Here is a 26,168-nt window from a genome sequence, read left to right as displayed (position 1 = left end):
CCCCAGAGATGTAGAAACTGCACAATTTAAATGCCTGTCTGCACACCATTATACATCCAGGAGATGGCGATTTCTCAGTTGGTCTGACACAAGCATGAAGTCACACACACAAAAGGGATACCGGGGCGCCTGGGTGGCGCAGTCGGTTAAGCGTCCGACTTCAGCCAGGTCACGATCTCGCGGTCCGTGAGTTCGAGCCCCGCGTCAGGCTCTGGGCTGATGGCTCAGAGCCTGGAGCCTGTTTCCGATTCTGTGTCTCCCTCTCTCTCTGCCCCTCCCCCGTTCATGCTCTGTCTCTCTCTGTCCCAAAAATAAATAAACGTTGAAAAAAAAAAAAATTTAAAAAGGGATACCAAGGGGAGTACAGAAAGGCTGTACACAACGTCTTCACTATGCTTGCCAGGCACTGTTCCAAGCAGTTTATGCATGCGCTCATTTAATCCTACAACTACCCAGGTAGTGGTGGCTTTCTGCATGTGACCTTCTGAACCCAGCAGCCCCCACAGGGCAAGTGCCTACAGGGTCACACTCAGCACTACCACCCACAGCGGGGGGAAAAACCCAAGGCCCAAGAGGGAGAGAAAAAGTCAGGAAACCTTACTTCAGGGGATCCCAAGTGAGAAAAAGAAAAGGCCAATATGCTACAGAAAGCCTGGAGAAAGAGCTCAGGTCACCAATCTGACAAGAAGAATAGAGGAAGTGATTGGCACAGTGCCAAGTGGCAGAATAAGGCAAGGGCTGACCTCCTTTTGCATTTCAAAGGCTGTTCACTGCTATTCTGACCCTCTCAGTGAGAAATGATCGTTTCATCACCAAAGAGAGAAAATTAGTTGTACTTCCTTATCAGCTTAGAGCAAGATTAATGACAAGTTAACTTCCAAGTTCCATAATTAATAAGCATTAGCTTTTTATAACTCATAAAAGCCCCTAAAAGCTGAACCCCTTGCAAGACTAATTTGAGGTACATGTGATCTCCAGGCAGTGCCAGAGAGATGGGTGCAAGCCTGCTGGTCCCAGGAACAGCAGGAGTGGCAGGGACATGAAGAAGAGCAGAAGTACGACAGCAGCTGCTGTGTGCCTCTCGTGTGCCAGCCACTGCTAAGATCTCTGCATGTGAGGAGCCTCATTTGATTTCACACACACAAAAAAAGGCAAGGGGGGTTATATTTGTATCCCTCTTTTAAGGAAACAGAATCTTAAAGAAGGTGTGTAGCTTGACCAAGGTCGCAAGGCGACCCAGGAATTTCAACCGTGCCAGTTCATCCCAGACCTTGTACCCTTGAGTACCCTGGGCTGAGACCGCCTGAACAGATGTTTTCTGTTGTCACTTGTTTCGTTGAAGTTTTTTGTTTTGTTTTGCTTTGTTTTTGTTTTGTTTTTTCCTAAATGCCTCTGGCCTGTGGGGTAGGAGCCTCTCTCTAGAGTAAGGACAAGATGTGTACTTATAAGGCACTAACTTAGATGGCTCAAGAACAAAATTTGGTGTTAATAATAAAGGCCACCAAAGTAGGAAGGGGGAAGATACATGAATCAAGAATGGCCTGAAACTGATCATGGTGGGTACACGAGGTTCTTCCTACTCTTCTCTACTTTAGGCTACGTATGAAAATTTTTATAATAAAAGGCTTAAAAAATGACTTTCACTTACTGACAGTTTATGAAGTCATTTCCTTTAATTGGTTTTACCAGGTCATACTTGTTCACACAGTTCAGAATTCAAAATGTTATAAAAGGTATGCACTATACAAGTCTCCCTCCCCATTATCCTTCTGTTTCTTTGTACAAAGATATAGAGGTATTTCTCCCCATTTCCCTCACAAAAGGTGACACAGTATATGCATTCTATTTCACCTTGCTGCATTCACTTAACTATGTAGCCTGGCGATACTTTTTTTCACGTCAATGTATACATTCTCCATTACAGCTTGTGGGTGTCCCATAATGTAGATCTACCATGTATCATATTTAATCGGGACACCTAAGTTGTTTCTAATCTATTGCAATCACAAACAGTGCTCTAATAAATAAGCTTATAATGTGTATTCCTGTCTACTGCCCTATTTTCTTGGTTGTACTATGCATTTCTCACATTTATTTAACTACTGCAACAACTGTTATCAGCAGGAGTAGATCCAAGTTTCATGGGATGTGAAGCTTACACAACTGGGAAGACCCTCTTTAAGATAAACAACACAAAATTAAAAATATGAAATTAGGTGTAAGTGTGTTTATTTCTTTAAGAGTAAAAATTCATACCAATTCACTGCTGTCCTAAAGATTAAGGTCATTTCTTCTGGAATAGTTTCAGACAATTGAACAAAAAATGCCTACATAGAATACCCCCTGATGGTCTAGAACACCTCTCCAACTAAAACACTCCATCTCCACCTAGAACACTCTGCAACTCCCAGAAACACACTGCACTTACAGGGCCCTGAAGCTTAAGTTTCAATAGGTACAGGGTGCCTAGGTGGCTCAGTCAGTTAAGCGTCCAACTCTCGGTTGTGAGTCAGGTTGTGACCTCGCAGTTTGTGAGTTCAAGTACAACGTTGGGCTCTGTGCTAATAGTGCAGAGCTGCTTGGAATTCTCTGTCTCTCCCTGTCTCTCTGTCCCTCCCCTGCTCGTGCTATCTCAAAATAAACTCAAAAATATCCTTTACACCTGCAAAGGATATCTGTGTCTCCTCGAATGATTGGCATTATCATCACCATCTCACAGATGAGGAAACTGAGGCTCAGCGATGCGACAGCCTGCCCCACACTGCACAGTGGGTACTAAACGAAGGCCTGTTTTGATTCCAAGGCCTTTGTGTTTAACTGATATACAGAGTGCCTACACAGTGGTCTTAAGCCAACGACTAATAATATTTGACTAAATTTATCTTTTCAAAGAGAGGACTAATAAAAGCTAACACTTGCAGTATTAGTTCTTCAGGGAAGAAACATTTGATTTGAAACAAATTCTCCATTTCCCTTTTGTATTTTCAAAACCTCTATTCTCTCCTTTAAAAGAAAATAAATAAAAGCCCCTGTGAATATACGCAACTAAATACAGAGCCCAAGGTCAGCACTGTGCTTGTCACACAAGTCAGGCATCACCTGACAGGTTCTCTGGCACCTAGAGAGGGACAAACAATGAATCAAAGAGATGACTCAAGGCTTATCCTTTGTGTTGGGGGTGTGTTTGTTTTCTGCTGAGCTCTCCTGTTTCTAATAATACCCCAGATCCTCACATTTGTCTAGAAACTAGACTAGAACCAAGGACTGTGATCAACTCTGCTCTAATAACTTGATGTAGAAAGAACCTAACCCTAAATACTAGAAAAGAGGCTTCTTCCACTCCAACTCAAAAAGCAGCAGGCTGGACTGATTAAGTATTTGGGGCAAACTTCAGCACTCTTCAACAGCAGAAACTACATCAGTGATTCTCACCAAGCGTGTAGCTGGGATGTGTTGCTAATAACATTCAATGCCTGCAAGCCAGAGGGCTGGGCTGAATACCCTGCAATGATGACAGGGACAGTTCGGTACAGGTAAGGGCTGTCCAGCCACAAATGCAAAAAGCAGTGATGGCTGAGAGGACTGAGGAGACAGGCCTTCACGGATGGGAGGGAGACACGAGTCAATACAGACACGGAGACACTTTACCCCAGACCTTTCGGGTTACTCTGGTGCAATAACAGAATGAGAAGGTCTGCACACGGAGGGCACTTGTCTAGCGTACGCACTCTACAGACGTGCACTGCCACCTGTGTGCCTACTGTCACGGACAGCCATGCAGGGTCACACTGAAGACCACAATAACCCACAGACTTTGAGAGTTCACTGTGCTTTCAGCACCGCTTCAGAAATAGAAACGTTTAAATTAATCGAAGGGTACAAGGTTCTAAACTTTCAAACTCATCAAAAAAAACTCTCAAAAGTGCTTTTCTTGCAGTTAGATAAATACCACCTTTATTCAACCTGAAATTTAGCAAAAATGAAATTGAAAGTAAAATTGCCTCTATCAAAAGGCTATGTTCTAAAATAACATTATTTACAGGATGATTTAACAACAACTTAACCAAAACAACAGGAAAACATGTTCTGCCTCAGACCCAAATGTTCTCTAACAGGGCAGCCCAGATACATGCTTAAAATAGATCACATGCATTCATTTGTTCATTCATTCATTCATTATTTATTTATTTGGAATGATTCTACATTCCTTGAAACTGGAACACTTCTGTCAGAAGAATTTTTATTTTTATCAGCGTTACCTGCTATTTGTACGGAACCATCCTCACCCAGAAGAATGTTACCAGCTTTCAAATCCCTATTAGAAAAAAATGAAGAATGAATTATGGAATATAGACATTATATTGCATCAATTCACTCAGAGATTTAAAAACATATCATATAATGTAGCTGTTTAAAGTAATTATCATTTTATAAATATTAAAATTATATCACAGATTTAAAAAGTTACAGGGAGAAACGGCGATTTTATAGTTTGCTCCTGGGGGGTGGTTAGGATTTTAGTAACAAATATTTTATGTGAAATCATTATCCAAATTTAATTAAATCATGAGTGAGTACATTCTTTATGTTGTAGAGTTGGAGATCGCCCATTAACTCACCATACTATCTTTTCTCAAGAATTAAAGCTGATAATTCTATGTAAAGCTGTTCTACTTCCACTTAAATTTGTCTGTGGTACAATTCCAAATTAATCCCAGCAGCCTCTTAAACAATGGATTGGATCAGCCTCTCCCCTGGAGAGATACTGATTATAAATGCCAATTATAACATTCCATAATATATTTCTTCATTATACAGAAGTCTTAACACTTAAAAAGAAAAATAACAACTTACAAGTTTGAAATCTAAGGTCATGTTTTTTTCTAATTACCAAAAGACATGGCAGATATCCTTAAATAAATGGCCCACATATAGCACAAGGTAGGTGAATTACAATACCAGCATTACTAATAAATGGTTATTTACTCACAGCTATTCCTAGGAGCCCAAGTTAACACTAACTCTTTTGAAACATCAAACACTCCTATTCTAGGCTGTTTGGCTATTTAAAGAAGTAGCATTTTATGTCACAAAAGAAGATGAAATTAGTTACCCCCCCCTTTCCTCACACCACCATGCCAAAAATAATGAACATATTACAACATTTGGAACAGTTTTGCCTGTATTAGATAGAGATGCTATCCTGTTCAATTAAGCATACTTCAAGAGTAGTATTGTTATTTTTTTTTAGTGAGTTCACTAGGTACTTTTTTATATTCTGCTTTTATTTCAGTGAAAATGGATAAAGCAATGCTAAGGATACTAATATATTTCATAAAAATTTATTCTCTCGGGGCACCTGAGGGGCTCAGTCGGTTAACCACGGATTTTGGCTCAGGTCATGATCCCCCAGTTCATGGGGTCGAGCCCTGCGTCGGGACTCTGTGCTGAGAGCTCGGAGCCTGAAGCCTGCTTCAGATTCTGTCTCTCTCTCTCTCTTTCTCTCTCTGCGCCTCCCCCACTCGTGCTCTGTCTCTCTCAAAAATAAACATTGAAAATAATTTTTTAATTTATTCTCGTTTCTTTAAGTACTTTTTTCACAACTATTTGGCCTAGCTCAGAAATAATGTTGATACCTACCGGCAATATGTTTTCCTTAACAGTCTTTACAAACCAGAGCTGAATATACAAATGGCTGAATTTAAACATCTCTGCAGAAGTCATACCTGTGAATCTGACCATTTCTGTGTAGATAGTCTAAGCCTTCCAAAACCTCTTTAAGAATTGTTGCTATTATTGCCTCTTCCAGAACTCCATTCTTGTGTTCCCCTCGGTTAACAATGTACTTTATGATATCCAACATGGAACCTAGGTGGAGAGACAGAAGAATCGAAACATCTGTGTAAGCACAAGCACCTTCATTACCTTTCTAGCTTGGGCTCCACTATTTAGAAAATTGAATGGAAATGTCAAAATACGTTTGTTTATTTGATGCAATTGCTCCCAAGGCACACAAACAATTGCATGGCAGCACGTGACCAGAAACACGAGATCCAAGTTTGCAAGAGCAATTTCAGCATAAGAATAATTCTGGGTCAGGATGCAAAAAACTGTTCACGGTCACTCCGGGGTTAGTCTTTTCTCCCACACATGCACAATTGGTTACAGACTCAAAAGGGGATTCAAGATGTCCGAACTGAAAAAAAAGAGGAGGCGGTGGCCAGGGGAACAGACCGCAATGAACTGAGAGCCAGAAGCACAGTCTCCCTGAACATCTAGGACACAGGTAGGAGGGGAGAAAAAAAAAAAAGTATATTGCCTCCAGACCCCTGCTGATAACCAGAATATTCCTTTCTGTGACTCTGGGCAATCTTTATTTTTGTTTACTTGATCCATAATGTACTGACTTTTATAATGAAATAAATACACGGTACTTTGTTACCATGAACAGATTAGGATCCCTGGCATTCTGAGTTCATGTTTCAACACATACTAATTAATATTCCAAACCTCCCGGTCATTTTAAAAGCCCTAATTACCTGGGGGTTCAACATTTCTGAAGAGTTAACAAATGGCTTACCTCAGGACCTGAATCTGGCTCTAGGCGCTCTATGATTAACTGGGAGTACTGAGTTTCCACATCAGGTATTACCACACCAGACTAGCTGCCTGCCCCTCATTAAGAGATTTAATATGATAAAATATTATAAAAGAAAACAAATACATATTTCCCCCTCAGAGAAACAAAACATCTATTTATTCATTGAATCTTAAATTCTTTAGTTTTGAAAACAATACTTCCACAACCGCTTCATTTTCATATTATAAGTATATACCAGGTAAGGCACGTATGTATGCATTTCTGGCTTGCTAAAAGAAAAATGAGCAATAGTCCACATCGGCCCAGGCTTCTCTGACCTGTGGAAACCTGTTTAAAGCTCATTCTTCTTACCTAAAGCCCAGGCAGACTAAGTTGGATTCTTTTATTTTTTTTTTATTTTTTATTTTTTATTTTTTTTTTAAGGAAGGAGCAATCTCCAACGTTTATTTATTTTTTTGGGACAGAGAGAGAGCATGAACGGGGGAGGGGCAGAGAGAGAGGGAGACACAGAATCGGAAACAGGCTCCAGGCTCTGAGCCATCAGCCCAGAGCCCGACGCGGGGCTCGAACTCGCGGACCACGAGATCGTGACCTGGCTGAAGTCGGACGCTTAACCGACTGCGCCACCCAGGCGCCCCTAAGTTGGATTCTTTTAAAAAGACAATGAAATTTTCTATCCAGTCTTCAGGCAACGGGATATGGGACATTGTTAAGCTAATCAAAGGTTAATTGGGATCAAAATAAAGACAGGAAGTAAAATTCTCAGTTTGAGCAGTGTATCTGGAGCTGCCTAGGGTCCCAGGTCACCAGAACCTCGATCCCTGCAACAAGAGATTGGGTGAAGGGTCGTCTTACTGACAAAGCACCAGCCTCGGCAGAGACAAGGAGCAATGCCCACACTCAAACCCTGCAGTCTGGCTCCAGCAGGCTGCCTTTTTCTTTCTTCTTTCATTTCTTTCTTTTCATGTTTAATTAAAACCCGAAGTAGGCACTCAAGGAAACAATGACTAATAGGATTGACAAGACTGGGAACAGAACCTAACTCAGCTCTCCCAGGCTCCCCACTGAGACCCGCGCAAGTGGACCCAAAGCAATCACAGCATATTTGTCCTGTCAGCTCTGGGCCTCTGCTTGATCCAAGAGAGTTTCTTTACAACAACAACAAAAAAAAATGAAGATGCCTCCTCAATTCTGCCTTCACTGGAACCAGGTCTAGAGGTTAAAACGGGCTCTACAATATAAATTCAGCTATACTGGTTCTGGCTTCATCCAGGCAGTGCAAAATGTCTTCCTCTGCTCCTAAACGACACTTCATGTCTGGAAAAGATATATAGAGTGATAGATGTGGGAATGCTGGGTGTTACAAAGAAAATCACTGGGGCTTTCTAAGCTTAAATTTTCATGTCTATAAAATGAAGGTGGTAATTCCTGTGGTGCAGCACAGCTTTTAAGTCAACAGGTCCTACTGCCACAAATTCCGGTGCTCACAGCTACTGTGTATGTGACCTTGGGCAAGCTGCCCGACTCTCTTAAGCTTTGGGGAACTTTCTGAAGAGCAGGGACAGTGACACTTGCCATTCAAAGATGCTGTCCAGATTAAATGAAATAAGGTAAGTAAATTGCCTTGAGCAGAATCTAGCCACAGAGTAAGTGTGCAATAAAGTTAATGGCTACCATTATCATTCTCTATCAACTAGTGATGTTAAGAGATTAAAAGAAAAAATACGGCAACGTAAAAGTGCCTTATAAGTTAAATTGTCAATGACTTTTATAACTTCATTGACCTGAGGCCAGAGTGAAAGTTACTTTGCCTCTTCAAATGCAAACACAGGATGAAAACAGTGCCACTTCCGATCAACACTGCAAGCAAATAATTTAGCATGCACGGAGTTTCTCTCCATTTCAACTGAAACAATATTTACTGAGTACCCACTGGGTGCCAGGTTCAATAAGGGAGAAGTCCATTAGACCATACTCTCCTCAACAAGTCCACAATCTAATCTAAATCTGTACTGTCCAATATCGTAGCCACTAGCCATCTGTGGTTATTTAAATATAAGCTAGTTAAAAATGAATAGAAATCCAGTTCCTCCAGAAATTCAGTAACACCAGCCACATGTCAAGTATTTAAGAGCCACATGTACCTAGTAGAAACTGGAGAGCACAGTTATAGAACATTTCCATCATCACAGAACTTTTAATGAACGGCACTGAGGTAATTCACTATATTACAATGTGTTAAGGACTTGAATAATATTAAAAACAGAGTTTAAACAGGAAGGACTGGTTAACTTTTGTGTTGCAGAGAGGACGTGACCTCTTAGGACTTTGGCATGTGGAGAAGGAAGGACAGACATCTAGGGCTGAGGAGCAGCACAGGGGAGATGTGGAGACATCGGGGTGCAGAGGTATTTAGAGAGCCTCACCTACATCAAGAAGGCTGGGCAGAAGAGGACACGGGTATTCTAGGAAGTTTAGCCATATTATGAAAGCTTTTCAATATCAACGTGAAGAAATCTGGGCTTTATTCTCTAGGTAAATAATAAACCAAGCAAAACTTTAAATACAAGAGTAAGGGGACCAAATGTAAAGTTGTATGCAATATTACGGCTTGCACAAAAGACAAAAGAACACACACACACACACACACACACACACACACACACACAAGCAAATAATAACAAAACCCACTTACCTCCACTTAGTAATTTCATGACCAGCCAAAGTTCATCTTTTACCACAAAAGAGGTGTAATAGGTCACTACGTTGGGATGGCTGCACTGACTCATGGCCTGAATTTCTTTCTATAAAAAGAACAAAATGTGACATAGTGTCATGGGGTAAAAATCGGGAAGCAAAACACACTGAGCACACCTAGGCACTTTTCCTACTTAAAAACATACGTGGGGGGCTGCTTAAACCATGAGTTCAAAGAAGCTGCATGAGAACTAAGTCATTCATCCAATTATCAACTTGCTGGAATTCAGAAAGGCCTCTTTAGGAGACCACAGAGCCCTGTGGACCGGTCACAGGACACAGAAACCTCAAGGAGCATATCACCCAGATCACTCTCTACTCAGTAGCAGAGAGCCCCATCACACATGACTGAGTGCCTCCTGCCTGCAAGGAAGGCTGCGACAGAGAAAGAAAAGGCTGAGTGAGTCATTAGGGGACCTGGGTCCTACTGCCAAGCCTCAACTCTGGCGGGTCTTAGATCCTCCCTCATCCAAAACTGTTTCTGCTTCTCAGGACTGCTGTGATGTAAATGAGCAAATACCCATTAAGATGCTAGAACGTAATTTCCCAAACTCTATTTCATGGTAGATAGTTTATCAAGAAAAAAAGGGGGGGGGGCAGGCTAGTGGAATAAGCTCAGGAAACATCAGATCCTACATCTCACTCTAAAAGGGTTATAGGGAACATTATTACTGTCAAAGACTCTGAGAATTCCTGCAGTAGATAAGCTGTTCTAGTTGAATCCACATGAACAATGCAGTTAAATAATGCTTTGTGGGTCACAATTTAGGAAACACTACTACTATAGAGGAAAATAAGTTTCATATAGAGACACAAAACAATAAAGTTTTGAAATCAAATAGGCAACTTCAATAAACCACATTTTCCTGCAATACTTAAGTTCCCATTGGTTTTGGTGTATTGTCTTAAGTTATTGCCAGATAACTCCTATAAAGCTTCAGTCTCCAAAGGCAAGGGAAATAAAATAAAAAATGAACTATTGGGACCTCATCAAGATAAAAAGCTTCTGTACTGCAAAAGAAACAATCAACAAAACTAAAAGGCAACCAACAGAATGGGAAAAGATATTTGCAAATGACATATCAGATAAAGGGTTAGTATCCAAAATCTATAAAGAACTTACCTAACTCAACTCCCAAAAAACAAATAATCCAGTGAAGAAATGGAGAGAGACATGAAAAGACACTTTTCCCAAGAAGACACCCAGATGGCTAACCAACACATGAAAAGATGCTCAACATCACTCATCATGAGAGAAATACAAATCAAAACCACACTGAGATACCACCTCGCACCAGTCAGAGTGGCTAAAATTAACAACTCAGGAAACAACAGATGCTGGCAAGGATGTGGAGAAACAGGAACCCTCTTGCACTGTTGGTGGGAATGCAAACTGGTGCAGCCGCTCTGGAAAACAGCATGGAGGTTCCTCAAAAAATTTAAAATAGAAGTACTCTACAACCCAGCAATAGCATTACTAAGAATTTATCCAAAGGATACAGGAGTGCTGATTCATAGGGGTACCTGTACCCCAATGTTTATAGCAGTGCTTTCAATAATAACCAAATTAAGGAAAGAGCCTAAATGTCCATCAACTGATCAATGAATAAAGATGTGGTTTATATATACAATGGAATACTACTTGGCAATGAGAAAGAATGAAATCCTGCCACTTGCAGCAATGTGGATGGAACTGGAGGGTATTATGCTGAGTGATATAAGTCAGTCGGGGAAAGACAGATATCATATGTTTTCACTCATATGTGGAACTTGAGAAACTTAACAGAAGACAAAGGGGGAAGAGAAGGGGAAAAATAGTTACAGAGAGGCAAATCATAGAAGACTCTTAAATACAGAGAATAAACAGAGGGTTGATGGTGGGGCGGGGTGGGAGAGGGGAAAATGGGTGATGGGCATTGAGAAGGGCACTTGTTGGGAGGAGCACTGGGTGTTGTATGTAAGCGATGAATCATGGGAATCTACCCCCAAAACCAAGAGCACACTTTACACACTGTGCGTTAGACAACTTGACAATAAATTACATTAAAATGAAAAAAGAAGAAAGAAAAAAAAAACACTAGAAAAAAAATAAAATAAAATAAAACTTCAGTTAACCCTCAATCAAGGGTATCAGACTAGTGTAACTCCCTCTCAAGGTGCCGTCCAAAAGCCACAAAAAACGTAAGTCATCAAAGAAACCTTATACATGCTATGTATTTATGATGAAAGAAAAGTGCATTTATGCATCATATAAATATTTTCAATAATAATGAGCATCTAGTTAACTCTGAATTAATTTTAAATCACCCAGCCGAAAGATTCCAAATGGGGATGGAATCCTTGCACATCCAGTACTACTTAATCCTCAAACTGCCAAGACCCTGTTTCTCGGAATACTGGACCAAAACACTATGACATGTAACACACACATATACCTTAGTTTATATGTTTATAGAAGTGCTTTTTACCAAGGATAAACATAGAAAAAAATCACTAATTTTTCCATTTTCATTATATAACAACACTTTCCATTCCTCATTTCCTTCATCCATTTAACTAATTACAGGTTTTCTAAATCTGACACTTTTCAATTCAGCTACTCCTGTCCTTTGAACAAGATCTGAAACCTGAGGTCCAGTTTCCATCTGTTTCTGGTGTTAGGTTTTGATATCACGAGATGCTGCTGAAGGAGAAATGCAACACTGCACAGGCCATTCCTACCTTAAGTCACTAGCACCTGTTCACTGTGGGGACGGACGGCTCACTTGGAAGGCATGCAGCATCAGGTAGGGTCCGGTATACACACAGATGCCCCCCGGCTGCTCACAGAAAGGAGAATGATGTTTCTTGAAAGTGTGGGTGCTCCACATTCTCATCATTTCACATTTAATGCAAATGAATGCTTATCTAGCTTTCTAACTCCAAACTTTTAAATCATTAATCTAAATGAACAATAAACAACCGATGCCCATATGAAAGGAAATTCTTCTGCACTGAAGCAATACTGGGCCAAACTCTGGAAAAACCCGTTTTCTTGCACTTTCCATTTAGATGGGCAGTATCACTTCCTACCCAGAGTATCAGGTTCTCCAACACTGCAGTGAGCAAACTATTTGTGTTGGGGGTGGGGGCATGCATACATGCGTGGGTATGTGTGTGTGCGTGTGTGTGTGTGTGTGTGTGTGTGTGTGTGTGTGTGAAAGAGAAAGGGAGGGAGGCAGGGAGGGAGAGAAAGTAGGGGGGAGAGGGAGAAAAGGGAACAGGGGGAGATGTACAGAGGGAGGGAGAGAGAGAAAAACTCTTTAACCTGTGGATATAACTTACCAAGTTCTAGTCCTTCAAAATTTTGGGTCTTAGAGGTACCAGATGGACATTTAAAGGTCCTGAAGATTTGGGGGCACCTGGGTGGTTCAGTCGGTTCAGCATGTGACTCTGCTTTTCAGCTCAGGTCATAATCCCAGGGTCATAGGATCAAGTCCTGAGTCAGGCTCCACAATGAGCATGGAACCTGTTTGGGATTCTCTCTCTCTCTGCCTCTGTCCCTCTCCTGCTCTCTCTTTCTCTCTCTCTAAAATAAAAAAAAATAATAATAAAATATAAAGGTCCTGAGGATTTAAAAGAAAGAGGCAGGGAGAGGGACATAGATACTGCCCCTACTAATACACCCCCGGACCAACACGAGGGCAGATGGAGGAAAAGACAGAAAACTTCAGAGCAGACTTACCATCAGTCTGACCACTCATAACCTCACATCCTTCCTTGCAGCCTCACAGTTCCTCTTCACTGCTTCGCTAGGGTTCCATACCCCCACTCCTACATCATGCAATTTCCTACACAAGCCATTCCATGTAGCAGAGCCTCTAATACTTAAAGACATGGTAAAACCTGCCTTAGGGAGAAACAACAGTCACTTAGCCTCAGCGTATGACCTGTGCTATCACTGAGCCTCCATGATAAGTATTTCCACAAGCAGTGCAGAAATACACTCACAGAAGAACAAATGAGGTGTTCTACCTGCCTATCCAACCTTATTTCAGTTTATACGTAAGCCTTGTGTTTAGTTGCCTTCTAGAGAGATGCAAAATTTTATATTTATATATTTGTATTTTTGCTATGGTCTGAATGTTTGTGCCCACCCCCTGAATTCATAAGCTGATGGCCTCAGGAAAGGGGGCCTTTGAGAGGTGACCGGGTCGTGCGGATGGAACCCTCATGAATGAGATTTGTGCCAGTATAAGAGACCCCAAAGAGGTAGCCTGCCCCTTCTGCCACAGGAAGCAGTGAGAAGTCTGTGACCTGGAAGAAGGCTCCCACTCGACCATGCCAGCACCTTGACCTTGGACCTCCAGACTCCAGAACTGTGAGAAGTAAATTACTGTTGTTTATAAGCCACCAAATCTGTGGGATTTTTCTTACAGCAGCCTGAATCAATTAAGACAACTGTACATACTTTTTATATTTTATATGTTAAAATATAAATATTTCCTGAATCAAATGTTCTTTCCATAGAACTACTCTCTCCATTTCTTTTCAGAACAGTGATGACAGCTGCTCTTTGAATCCTTCCCTGGGAACAGTCTACCAGATAAATTATCCAAGCTTTTCCCATTGTCCTAACTTCACTCACAGGATAGGCAAAGCCCTTTATTCCCAAACATATTCATTTCTATTTCTAAAAGTGACAAAAGTATTGCCCAAAGATGATTAAGTGGGTATGATTTAAAAAAAAAAAAAAAAGTTTTTAGGGCACCTGGGTGGCTCAGTCAGTTGACCTCCAACTCTTGATTTCAGTTCAGGTCATGATCCCAGGGTCTTGGGATCAGGCCCTGCATCCGGCTCTGTACTGAGAATGCAGCCTGCTTAAGATTCTCTCTCTCTCCCCCTCTGCCTACCTCCCCGTTGCCCCCCAGGCCCACTCATGCTCACTCTCTAAGTAATAAAATAAAAAAGGTTTATCCAATTCTCCCTACAAAATGAGCGGGTTCTAAAACTCTATTCCCTTAACTAGGATACAATCCATAGATGCATGATTTGGAACAATGCTTCTCAAACTTGAAAGTGTACACAGATCACCTGGGGACCAAGTGAAAATGCAGATTCTGATTCAGTTGGTCTGGGGTGGGGCCTGAAATTCTGCATTTCTATCAGGCTTCCAAGTAAACTGGTTAGGTCCAGAAACCAGACTCTGAGTGACTAAGTGGTGGAAAGCAAACAGAGGCACTTGGGTATGGGGACAGGTGAAAGGAAGGAGCACCAAGGGCCGCAGTGAAGGTGATGGGGTTAGAGCCTGAGGAGGGGAGCAAGCCCAGAGGCACCGCCTAGCTGAGTCTGACCTGAAGAAAGGGGTAGGAAACAAAGCTAGAAATAGGGGAGACTAGTAAACAATTCACAGGGAGAGAAAAACACGAGGTCAAGATTTGAAGAACTTACACAACTCTGAAATCCGGACAACACATGTGCCAAAACTGCAGTCAAGGACTGTAACACAGTGACTCCCTTGGAAGAGTCTAGTGAAATAAGACAGACATGCCATCAGGTGCCAAAGCAAGCCACAGCCTGGTATTTAATCTGCCCTGTGGACCAAAGAGCTGCTCATGCAGCTTCATCTGAAACACACCACAAACGAAATTTCACAAGAGTGGGAAAACAGGCCTAAAATGGGATAGCAAGAAAAAGGCCTCCCCATCTGCCAGCACTGAAGCGGCAGCCACAGCAGCAGCCCTCTGCTGGGAGCCGGGTGGGCGGACGACAGACCTATGAGGGACACGCACGCGCGGCTGCGGGGCCAGCCTGGCCACATTTGCCCAACCGGGGCACGATATAGGCCTCTCACGTGGGATGGTCCAGGTTTGGTGGGGGACACAAAACACACAGAATATCCTACCATAGAATATCTCGGAAATAGGATTGCTTGGGAGGAAAAAAAAAAGAAAAAACTACCAAAAAACCAAAAACTGAAAAAAATGGAAAGAAAGTATATATAAGTGTTTACGAGGGCTTTTGTAATAGTGCTCTATGGCCTTTGTTCCTCCTACCACCACCATCACGAAAGAAAAGAAAAGAAAAGAAAAGAAAAGAAAAGAAAAGAAAAGAAAAGAAAAGAAAAGAAAAGAAAAGAAAAGAAAAGAAAAGAAAAGAAAGAAAGAAAGAAAGAAAGAAAGAAAGAAAGAGAAAAGAAAGGAAGGAAGAAAGAAGAAAGAAAGAAAGAAAGAAAGAAAGAAAGAAAGAAAGAAAGAAAGAAAGAAGGCAGGGAAGGAGGGAGGGAAGGAAGGAAGGGAGGAAGGGAGGAAGGAGGGGAGGGAGGAAGGAGGGAAGGGAGGAAGGAGGGAAGGGAGGAAGGGAGGGAGGGAGGAAGAAAAAAATCATACTGAGGACAAGCAAGAACTGTGGTTCACAGGGGTGGGAGCCACTGAGGAAGAGCTAAAGTCCTAAGACAGGGCTGGCTTGGAAGCTTGGCTAAGCCACTGAGCAGCCCGATTACCCCAGCAGGTTACCCCATGTCCTTGAACCTCAGTGTCCTGTCATAAAAGGAGATTATTAATGCCGTCTACATAGGATTTTTGTGAAATAAGTGAAACGAGACCTACACCACTCCTCGCAGGATGCCTAGCACATAACACAAGCGTTAAAAGACAGCCTCTCAATGTCTCGGTTCCTTCTCTGCAGATGAGCAACCCCATACTGATCACTTACCTCAAGTGTCCCAAATTCCTGACTCAACCTCAAAGGCACGGAGACAGACGCTGGCAGCAGCACCTACCCTGCCCTACAGAAACATCAATCACAGAACGCGCTCCGTGTGTCCTGCCAGCTCTAAGAGTCTGTAATGTGTGTATAGGTCACTGGGCCACGAGTCTGTAGCTTTATTCTTGACTCTATGTTGTCTCCCACAGGAATTTTCCTAAGTACTTCACCCTGTGTTTAATTCATACCACCCTGTCATACTTCATGCATCCTGGTACACCGCCTCAAGCCCTTTTGTGATAAGGAGCCTAACATATACTTATGCAAAGGGTTCAAAACACCTAGCATAGGGGCACCCGCCTGGCTCTGTGGGCAGAGTGTGCGACTCCTGATCTCAGGGTTGTAAGTTCAAGCCCCACGTTGGGTGCAGAGGTTACTTAAAAAATAAAATCTTTTAAAAACAAAAGTAAAAAAACACAGAGCACAGAAAAGAGTTTGAAGATATAATAATTAGGAAAAGTTAAAGCCTAGTGTCTTTTGTTCCTAAAATCAGGAGATTCACGAAGTACTGAAAGAAATTTCATTACAGAAAAGAAACAGTTTAAATGGATTCTGAATTCAAAATAATAAAGTACACTTAACCAAATTAGCATATTTTCACAGCTTATGTAAATCCTAAATAAATTCTTCTTCATCTGATATTGGTGGCAAAATATCCCACTCAGCCTTAGTTAGGAATCAAATTTCTCAGCCTCCGAAATCATGTGCAGTTAAATCTGAGAAGATGTTATTTCTAACTTTATTCTAGAGCAGTGGTTTTCAACATTGGTTGCACACTGAAATCACCTGGGGAGCTTTAAAAAATACTAGGGCCTGGAGCCTAGCCCCAGAGATGCTGATGCAAGTTGGTTTAGGATAAGAGGCTGGGAATGAAAATTTTCAAAAGCTCCTAGGTGATTCTAATGTTCGGCCAAGGTTGAGAACTACTGTTTTCAAGCTAGGCACTAAGATGCATCATTCCTTCAATGAAATACTGAGAGAAACACCTACCTCTCAGGCACACTTCCACACTGCAACTTTTAATCCTTTAAAAAGGGGAAAATATGTATGATTTACAAATACTATCAAATGAAACCTATATTTCCAAATGCAAGAGATAACCAGATACATCTTTTAAAATGTATGCAACATTCTGCAGGCATTTTAAGAACTCTTTAAATGGTGAGGGTAACCACATTAAGTAACACTTTTCAGAAAGTCATTCTCCAGCTTGCAATTCCATAACAATTCCATAACAGCACCATCATGAAGGGTAACCTAATATTCATAAATAGCCTGATACTGTAAGTGGCAGAATTAAAACAAAGACAAAAACAAAACCCATAAATTTCTATGATCTCAAATGTCAGCCAAGAAATGGAAGAAAAAGATTGACAAAGTTGTTACAAGAGCAATGTATGTTTTTTTTGGACTGTCATTTTCAATCAGGAAAATGTCAGTATCAGGTCTTTCAATGTAAAAAACTATGTATCACATGTGCAGCAAACTCTTACCTCTTTTCAAAGAAGAGTATCAAAAGGGAAAAACCTACTTTAAAAAACGTTAAGTGAAATATTTCGACTTGTACCCAAATCTATCAACCATTGTTCCTTGCCATTTAGTTTTGTAGTTATTTTTATAGGACTTGGTATCTGTGTTTATCCAAGTGAAGTCCATTGAAGACAGGATTAGAAATGGGAAAAGTCTAGATAAGACAGGGAAATATTTTTTAAGAAATTAGGAGAAGGAGGGGCCAGGGTGGCTCAAGTCACTTGAGCATCCCACTCTTGGTTTCGACTCAGGTCATGGTCTTGCAGTTTTGTGGGTTCAAGCCCCGCGTCAGGCTCTGTGCTGGCAATGCAGAGCCTGTTTGGGATTCTCTCTCTCTCTCCCTCAAAATAAATAAATAAGCTTAAAAAAAGAAATTAGGAAAAGGGGAGCAGAAATTCCCTCACGGCCTTACTCAGTGTTGGCAGAGAAGTATTTAAAACAAAAGGTAGAGTGTCATGGGAGTTGGAGAGTGGGTAAATCCCTCGAAATCAGCAGGGGAATCACAAAGGGTAAACATCTACTTGCTGGCAGAAGAGAATGCACATCCCAGAGCCTCCCAGCTTGGTGATGATGTCACAAAGTTGGGCACCCTGCAAAAACTGTCCAAACAAAACAGAAGAATTTTACTTGGAAACGTAAGAAACCATTGGTATAGTTGTTTTCTTCAAAAGAAACAAGGAGAGGGAAAGGAAGGGAAGAATCAAAGTGTGATGATGAAATACTGTAGGAAAACCCAATGGGGAGGAACCCAATTTCTCCCACTGTTGGCTAAGAGGTTCTTCAGCAAACAGTAAGACGGATGCCCTATGAGTTCTGGAAGCTCTTAAAAGTTGGCCCTCACGTGGGGCGCCTGGGTGGCGCAGTCGGTTAAGCGTCCGGCTTCAGCCAGGTCACGATCTCGCGGTCCGTGAGTTCGAGCCCCGCGTCGGGTTCTGGGCTGATGGCTCAGAGCCTGGAGCCTGTTTCCGATTCTGTGTCTCCCTCTCTCTCTGCCCCTCCTCCGTTCATGCTCTGTCTCTCTCTGTCCCAAAAATAAATAAACGTTGAAAAAAGTTGGCCCTCACGGAATCTGAATCAGATTCAGCTATCAATAACAGCTGTTTGATCATTTAATTGACTACGACTGGGAGTCTTGGAAAAATTCAAGTCAAAGACTTCATTAAAAACAGAAACAGGAAGAATTTTTCTTGTCCGCCAATTTATATTGCTGGGAACCTCCAGGCCAACTTTTAGCACAGCTGCTCTATTTGGCTTCATCACCAAACAATGAGAATGTGAGGTCAAGTGTGTCCTTTTCTTTTTTTGTGGTGCCCCCCGTCCCACGCTGGGGGCCAGTGTGCAGCCTGGGGTCTGCCAGGGAACAGCCCTCCTGCAGAAGCAGCCAGAGCCCTGCCCAACACGCTCAGACCTTCTCTCTGACTGTTCCACAGTCCTTCTGTTTCCACAGCAGCTAATTAATTGTGGAAATAACCAAACCAAAATAAAGAAGATAACAGAGGAAAGAACAAAATCCTTGGTCTCAACCCAAGCCAATAACATTTTCCAGAAGGATGGTAAAAGGGAGGTATAAAAAATAAACAAGATGTAACTAAAGTTGTATTCAATCTAAGCGTGTTTTCCCCATTTTCTCCTACTCTGAAAATGAGTATGTACTGGGTCTCTCTGTTACTAAGCACATGTAAGTTCAGAAACATGTGTCCTTACAATATTCATTTCTGTTTACTCTTTGGGGAAAAAATGAGATGTTAAACATTTTAGCAAGCCATTTCTTTTTTTTTAATTTTTTTCAATGTTTATTCATTTTTGGAGAGAGAGACAGAGCATTAACAGGGGAGGGGCAGAGAGAGAGGGAGACACAGAATTTGAAGCAGGCTCCAGGCTCTGAGCTCTCAGCACAGAGCCCCATGCAGGGCTCGAACCCACGAACCGTGAGATTATGACCTGAGCCGAAGTCGGACACTCAACCGATGGAGCCACGCAGGCACCCGCCCCAGCAAGCCATTTCTAACACATGTATAAAAATTGACCTAAAAGTAAATTCAACTAGTATGTTTATTATCTGAATCAACTATAACATTTAAATTTCACGTTCCAAATTCTACGAATTTGGTTCTACGAATCACACGCCAGCTAATGTAACTTTAGAGCTGTAAAAATAAATTAGTTTTGCATATGTAATATTCTCTAATTTCTTAAAAATGTATGTCCTCAAAATATCCAAAAATCTCCCATTCCTAATCCTGCCCTCAGCTGGATTATACTTTGGTAAAAGCAAACACCAAAGTGTATGAAAATAATTACAAAACTAAGTACAAACTTTAATATTTGAGACCTGAAATGCTCAAAATAGTACATTCAGTAAAATACACTTGTATTTTTTTTTTAATTTTTTTTAATGTTTATTTATTTTTGAGACAGAGAGAGACAGAGCATGAACGGGGGAGGGTCAGAGAGAGAGGGAGACACAGAATCTGAAACAGGCTCCAGGCTCTGAGCTGTCAGCACAGAGCCCGACGCGGGGCTCGAACTCACGGGCCGTGAGATCATGACCTGAGCCGAAGTCGGACGCTCAACCGACTGAGCCACCCAGGCGCCCCAAATACACTTGTATTTTAATGCTATACCCTTGGTATAAAAGATTCTACAAGAAACAGCCAAATGCAATTCATTACCACATATGGTGAAGCACTAATGAGCTGGGATACGAATAATTAATCTACTAATTAAAAAATTCTTTTGTTCAAAAAGCATGGAAAAATACTTTCCTTTATATAATAAGGAAAACACACATTATAGTTTCCAGCTTTTTAGGCTGACATCCTCAAACCAGTATAATTTTTTTCTACAATAAGCAAGGCTTACAAAAGTATGAACACAATTACAGACATTAGGCAAAAATGCAGGAAAAAAAATTTTTTTTTAATTTTTTAAACCTCGGGAAGCCTGGGTGGCTCAGTCGGTTATGCTTCCGACTTTGGCTCAGGTCATGATCTTGCAGCTCATGAGTTCGAGCCCTGTGTCGGGCTCTGTGCTGACAGCTCAAAGCCTGGAGTCTGCTTCAGATTCTGTGTCTCCCTCTCTCTCTACCTCTCCCTCCCTTTCTATGTCTCTTTCAAAAATAAATAAACATAAAAAAATTTTAATTTTCTAAATCTCAATTAAAAGGGGGAAAACCCCTTCTAGCTAGAAGAACTGCTCAAAGGTCCCAAATATTGTAATTTAATTTTAAATAAGTATGAGAGAAGCCTATGTCAGATAAATAAACTATTAGGGGATAATTAAACTATTCTCTCAAATGACCATTAGGCAAAATAAACATCTAAAGCTTTATTCTCCAAAATAACCTACAAATCATAGCTGATTTGTTCCTCTAAAGACAAGTAAAGAGAGTAGAGAGAAAGGGAAAGATGAATAGAAAGAAAAGAGCTGATCAAAAGAAATAAGAAATAAGAAATAACATTATGGCAGAAAAGCAAAACGAGGGCAGGGGCTTTGTTCTGAGGAAAGTAAGCTCTCGATTTATCTATGAATTGTATCCATGAAATACAGCAAAATATCCTTACAGAAATGATATAGGAAGAGAAGGGCAAATGCCAGATTCTTTCCGGTTGGAGGCTGGGAGGCTCTTTCGTTATGTACACAGGAGACACAGATGGCACCCTATGTACCCCAATCGATGCACTTACAGTGGAATGTTACTGTTACCCTGTAACACTGGAGTGACTTGACTCTATCCTGAATTATAAGCATAATTTGCTAGTAATCAGCGTTTTTCTGCAAGTGACTTTTAAAAGTAACTTCATTAAAAGAATTGATTTTTAAATACACAGAACCATAGACTTTGGTGATAAAAATAAGTTTTGCCATCAAGTAGAATTCCTCACTGAACAAATGAGAAGACTGAGGTATAAATGATTCGTCTCAAGTCCACGATCCAAGTGAAGACCCGGGCCCTCTGACCCAGGAAGCAATTCTCCCTCCATCACAAGTTTCAGCAATCATGGGTAGCCGTTGTTTTTTGAAACAATTTTGCTCACATTTGTCACCCATCATATACTACAATATTTTAATGATCACTACATATTATTTCATAATAGAATCACATAATGGACCTTTTTTTTTTTCTTTGAAGAAACAAGCACTTTGCCTGGCCCCAGGGCCAGGGTTTCTCTTACACACATAGCATTCCTGTCCCTAAGAATTAAACTGTATGTTTTGATAGCATTGATGTATATGAAGGAATGAGAAAATGCTACTGAGTTTTCTGTGACTAGGTACCAAAGACAAGACTAAAAATATGAGAGCTCTAGTCCAGAGAAAAAACATTGAGGATATGGCTAAAGTCTAAAAATCATGAAGTCAAGAAAAGTGATGAATCAAAATGTTCATCAATCCCTGGGTAAAAATAATGAAGAGTTCCCTGAAGGTTGGAAAAAGTGGGTTTAAGATGAATAAAAGGAAGGACGACTATGTCACATTTATGGAACTGTCACCTGGTGACAGAGACCAAAAGATGAGTTCAGAAAGAACAGGTTAATTCTTCACTCATGAAATAGATTTTAAGGGAAGTAAGTGGGCCCTTGAGCAGCATCCCTAACCTCTGAGGCTGACCACAAACGAGAGAACTAAGCTCTTTCAAGAAACCTCAAGGCCACCTTCACATAGAATATACTAGTTGGCATGACAGTGGATCAGACCCATTTAGGAAGCCTTAAATTCCTACTGAAAAGCAAGGAATGCACACTAGAGAATCTGTCTATATTCTGTTAAACCATGTCTAGATGGAAAAAGTGTAGAAAGCTATCCTTAGCTCAAAAAGCTCACCAACCCAAAATAAAAATGAAGAAACTCATTTACCAGTCCCCAGGCTCCCCAAAAAACAGAAATCATCTTTGTTTTCCCATCGCCTGGCTCAGTGTCTAGCACCTAGTAGGGTTTAATAATCACACGGTCCACAAGTTCTGCTCTAAAACTATAAATACCTCCCAGAGAGTGTTAGCCTATTATAGTCATTTACACCACTGCGGGATTAAAAAAAAAAAAAAAAAAATGTGGGATTAGCAAATCTCGGAAATTACCAAAGCCTCTAGGTTGGAGTGGTCAGAAATACAGAACATACCAGTAACATCCCCTGCCTCCTGGAAAATTAACCAACAAATCATCATACCTAAAGAGATTAGGATATAGTTACAGGCCAAACTCTACAACATACATGAAAACTTAAAAGAATGCATAGAACAAGAATTAGATTAACTAAATGCTATTCATGTGATGTCAAGAAAAACATTTGTTCTAGGGTTTTCTAACCTAATTGCCATGAAGATGAGCATATGCCTTTGTTGTCCTATATACACACCCAAAACTCATCCTTCTAATGGGCCTAAGCACAATGTAGAAACTCATTAAATATTTACCAAATAAATTACTAAATGTATATACATGAGATCTGGAACCAAATTATCATTGAGGAATATTACAGTACTCATTTCAACAATATAAATTTTATTTAAATTACCAATTTAAATTTAGCACCAATTATTTCATCTAATACTTCTTCCCTTCATTCTCAGAGACGATAGCTTCAGAAATCACGACCACCTGGGACATCTGGGTGGCTCGGGCAGCTAAGTGTCCAACTCTTGATTTCTGCTCAAGTCATGATCTCACGGTTTGTGAGTTTGGGCACCACATCGGGCTCTGTGCTGACAGCACGGAGCCTGCTTGGGATTCTCTCTCTCTCCCTCCCTCTCTGCCCCCTTGTGCAAGTGCACGTGCATACATGCGCTCTCTCTCCCTCTCTCAAAATAAATAAACTTAAAAAAAAATGCTAAAAAAAAAAAAAGAAAAAAGAAAAGAAAAATCATGACCATTTGAACCCTTCATCAGCCAAACCTGAAATAAACTCCACATGACCACAGAATCTGACAGATTGTCCATCTGCCCTGTGAGTGTAAACCCCACTTTCCTATGGGAGTTGGGACAAGGGGGCAGGGACAGGACAGAGGGTAGGAAGTGGGAGGCGATACAGTTTCAGTAGGGGAGGCAGATGTTCTAACTGCCAGCAAATAGTTGATAACTGTGACTTCTATGACATAACACTCACAAGATAAGGATTCCAGTGGCCATTGTTTCTTACAAGAACAATGGCTTCCAGTTAGCACATGGCACAGTTTGTGAAATGATGCAGAGCACTGACCTATACATAATGTGCAAACACACACATACACACACAGGGAATTAAAGGATTATTAGGATGCCGGATGTCCAAACACTGCCAAAATGTGAACCTGCAGAGATAATAAAAGTACGAGCAACAGCAGTATTAGAAATCAAAAGGATTACACCAACTTCGCTCCACACAATCTCGTGTGCCAACAGCTGGGCCACAAAGCCTGGCAACATTAGGCAGTCCATACTGTAAGTTCCATTTCTTTTTGTTTGCAAAGGACAAACATCCTAAAGAACCATAGCCATTCCCCGCCCCCCATCTCTAGAAATATCAAGACATCAAAAGGTCAAAGGTTCCAGGTTAAGGAAAGATCGACACAAGAAATCAATACACCTTTCAAATGAAAAGTGGATAATTATACACATATATACTATGCTTTCTTAACACAACATGGGAACTAAGAGGGGAAAAAGAATGAGATAAATAAACTGCTAATAAGCAAACTCATAACTCCTAAAACCTCAGATTAACGGAGACAAGCACAAAGCCAGAAAAGCCCCAGTCCTTACATGTGCAGCTATGCCCAAATTACAAGCACTATCTCCAAATGCCACTGTTACTGGTCCTGCTCTCAGGGAAACAGGAAAGGGCGTAGACTGCCCACCCTCCCCTCCATTCTCCCCCACCCTGCTGCCTCCACTAGGACCCTCCTGTAACTTCCATTGCTGGCAGCGGACTGCTGACTAGAAGCCAACAGAGGGAGAACGTGGAGGCCTGGGGCGGTTTGGGGCTTGGTAGAGATCAGGAACCACTGCGTCTGCCCAGAAGGCTGGTTCTGGAATTGTCAGACACAAATGCGCACAGGCCTCATACAGACCGTGTGTAAATATTCTGCTGGTACCAACAGGATGGCCATGGGACCTCCAACAGAGCGCCACAATCAAATACAGTCATCACGAGCAAATGTGTGAGTGGTATTTCCAGACAGGGCATATGGAAATGTACTCTCCAATCTTTTTTTTTTTTTTTTTTTTAATTAGTGTGTACTCAGTATAGACTCAGAATCTGAGGACACCTATAAAGGGATCTTAGAGATTTTCCAACCCATCTCTCTTTCTAAATAGTGCAGTACAGTTAGATGACTTGACCAAAGGTAGAAAATAAGTTGGTGGCAGAAGCAGGACCCGACTCTCCCCACAGTTTGTTAAGTGCTTTTTCCACTTGGGAAAAGTGACCTTCAAAATTGGTCAGGTGACGAAGGCACAATTTTATTGGTCGCTGTGATCACAAGCAACAGAAGGATGCAGCAATAATTTCAGTAAGAGCAAAGCACAGCTGATATTTTGAAGAAGGTAAAAAGCCTTAAATACATGCAAATTCTGTGAATTTGGGGCATTTTCTTCCTTCCTCCCTTCCTCCTTCTCCCTCCCTCCCTCCGTTTCTTTCTTTCTCTTTCTTTTCTCTTTCCTTCCTTTCTTTCTTTCTTTCTTTCTGAAATTAACATTAAATCATGGTAGCCCTTCCTTTAATCTGAGTTAGCTGGCAATCTGTTGCTTCAATCCCAGTGAAATCTATGCCTTGTGTAGCCTAATTTAAAATGTGAGGCCAAACAGATCTGGAAAAGTACAGCTTTATCCTTGTACTTAATTTATACTATAGTGTGCTGTAATTAAGCCTGAAATAAAAGCTATATTCTGAGTAAAGACAAAAAGCTCTTGTTAATGGCATTCCATTCCCAATGTAGAACACAACAAAAGGCTTCTTCATTTGGAGCCAAATGTCATTATACTTTGTAGCTTGTGTGGAGCTGTCGTACTAATATTTGTCCTGGGATTAGGGTTGGGATAACCAATCAGTTAACTCCTCCACCGCAGTTTCCTATTATCCTCAAATAAATGGCCAAAAGGAAAAAAAAAAAAAAAAAAAGAAAATTGGCAGGCAGAAGGACAACTATATTTATGAGATTAAACTCTCAAACCCTTCACAGTTTGCCGGGCAACTAATAACCATTTGCCAAGCTGTTCATTTAATAATGAGTCAGTTAAGCCAAGAGCAAATGTTCCTGCAACCAACCAGTGCTACTATAGTCATACCCACACTGAAAAGCTCCAATCATTTACGTAACGTACGTACTTCATTTAGAGTAAGAGGTACACGGTGCCACGTACGAGAAACAGACTGCTCTTGTTAGCCAAACCCAAGCCACCCTGCAGTATTCTGAATAACTGACATGTGTAGGTCATTTTGTAATTTCTGAAAGGCACAATGGCCGACAAACTGTTTGGAGAGTAATTCCTGTTTGTGTCATGATTCTAGACAGAGGGCCAGAAGCTCTCCACCCGGCTCGGCACTTGCAGTATCACGTGG

The 26,168-nt window shown here is 41.1% G+C and overlaps 1 protein-coding gene across 2 annotated transcripts in view; it reads right to left on the bottom strand.

The window, feature by feature from the left end:
- STK39 (serine/threonine kinase 39) overlaps positions 1 to 26,168 on the bottom strand; it is a 313,878-nt gene that overhangs the window by 228,067 nt on the left and 59,643 nt on the right. For both annotated transcript variants that reach the window (XM_047082584.1, XM_047082585.1), the window contains exons 3-5: positions 9,297 to 9,405; positions 5,727 to 5,868; positions 4,260 to 4,315 (exon numbers count right to left, since the gene is read on the bottom strand). In XM_047082584.1, coding sequence (XP_046938540.1) covers positions 4,260 to 4,315; positions 5,727 to 5,868; positions 9,297 to 9,405 — 307 coding nt within the window. The remainder of the gene's footprint in view (positions 1 to 4,259; positions 4,316 to 5,726; positions 5,869 to 9,296; positions 9,406 to 26,168) is intronic.

Source organism: Lynx rufus, unplaced genomic scaffold (assembly GCF_022079265.1).
Source record: "Lynx rufus isolate CCGP_SWC_20201006 ecotype Redwood Valley unplaced genomic scaffold, mLynRuf1.p SCAF_2, whole genome shotgun sequence".
NCBI lineage: Eukaryota > Metazoa > Chordata > Mammalia > Carnivora > Felidae > Lynx > Lynx rufus.
The sequence above is the reverse complement of the archived record's forward strand: the minus strand, read 5'-3'. Positions and strand labels throughout refer to the sequence as shown.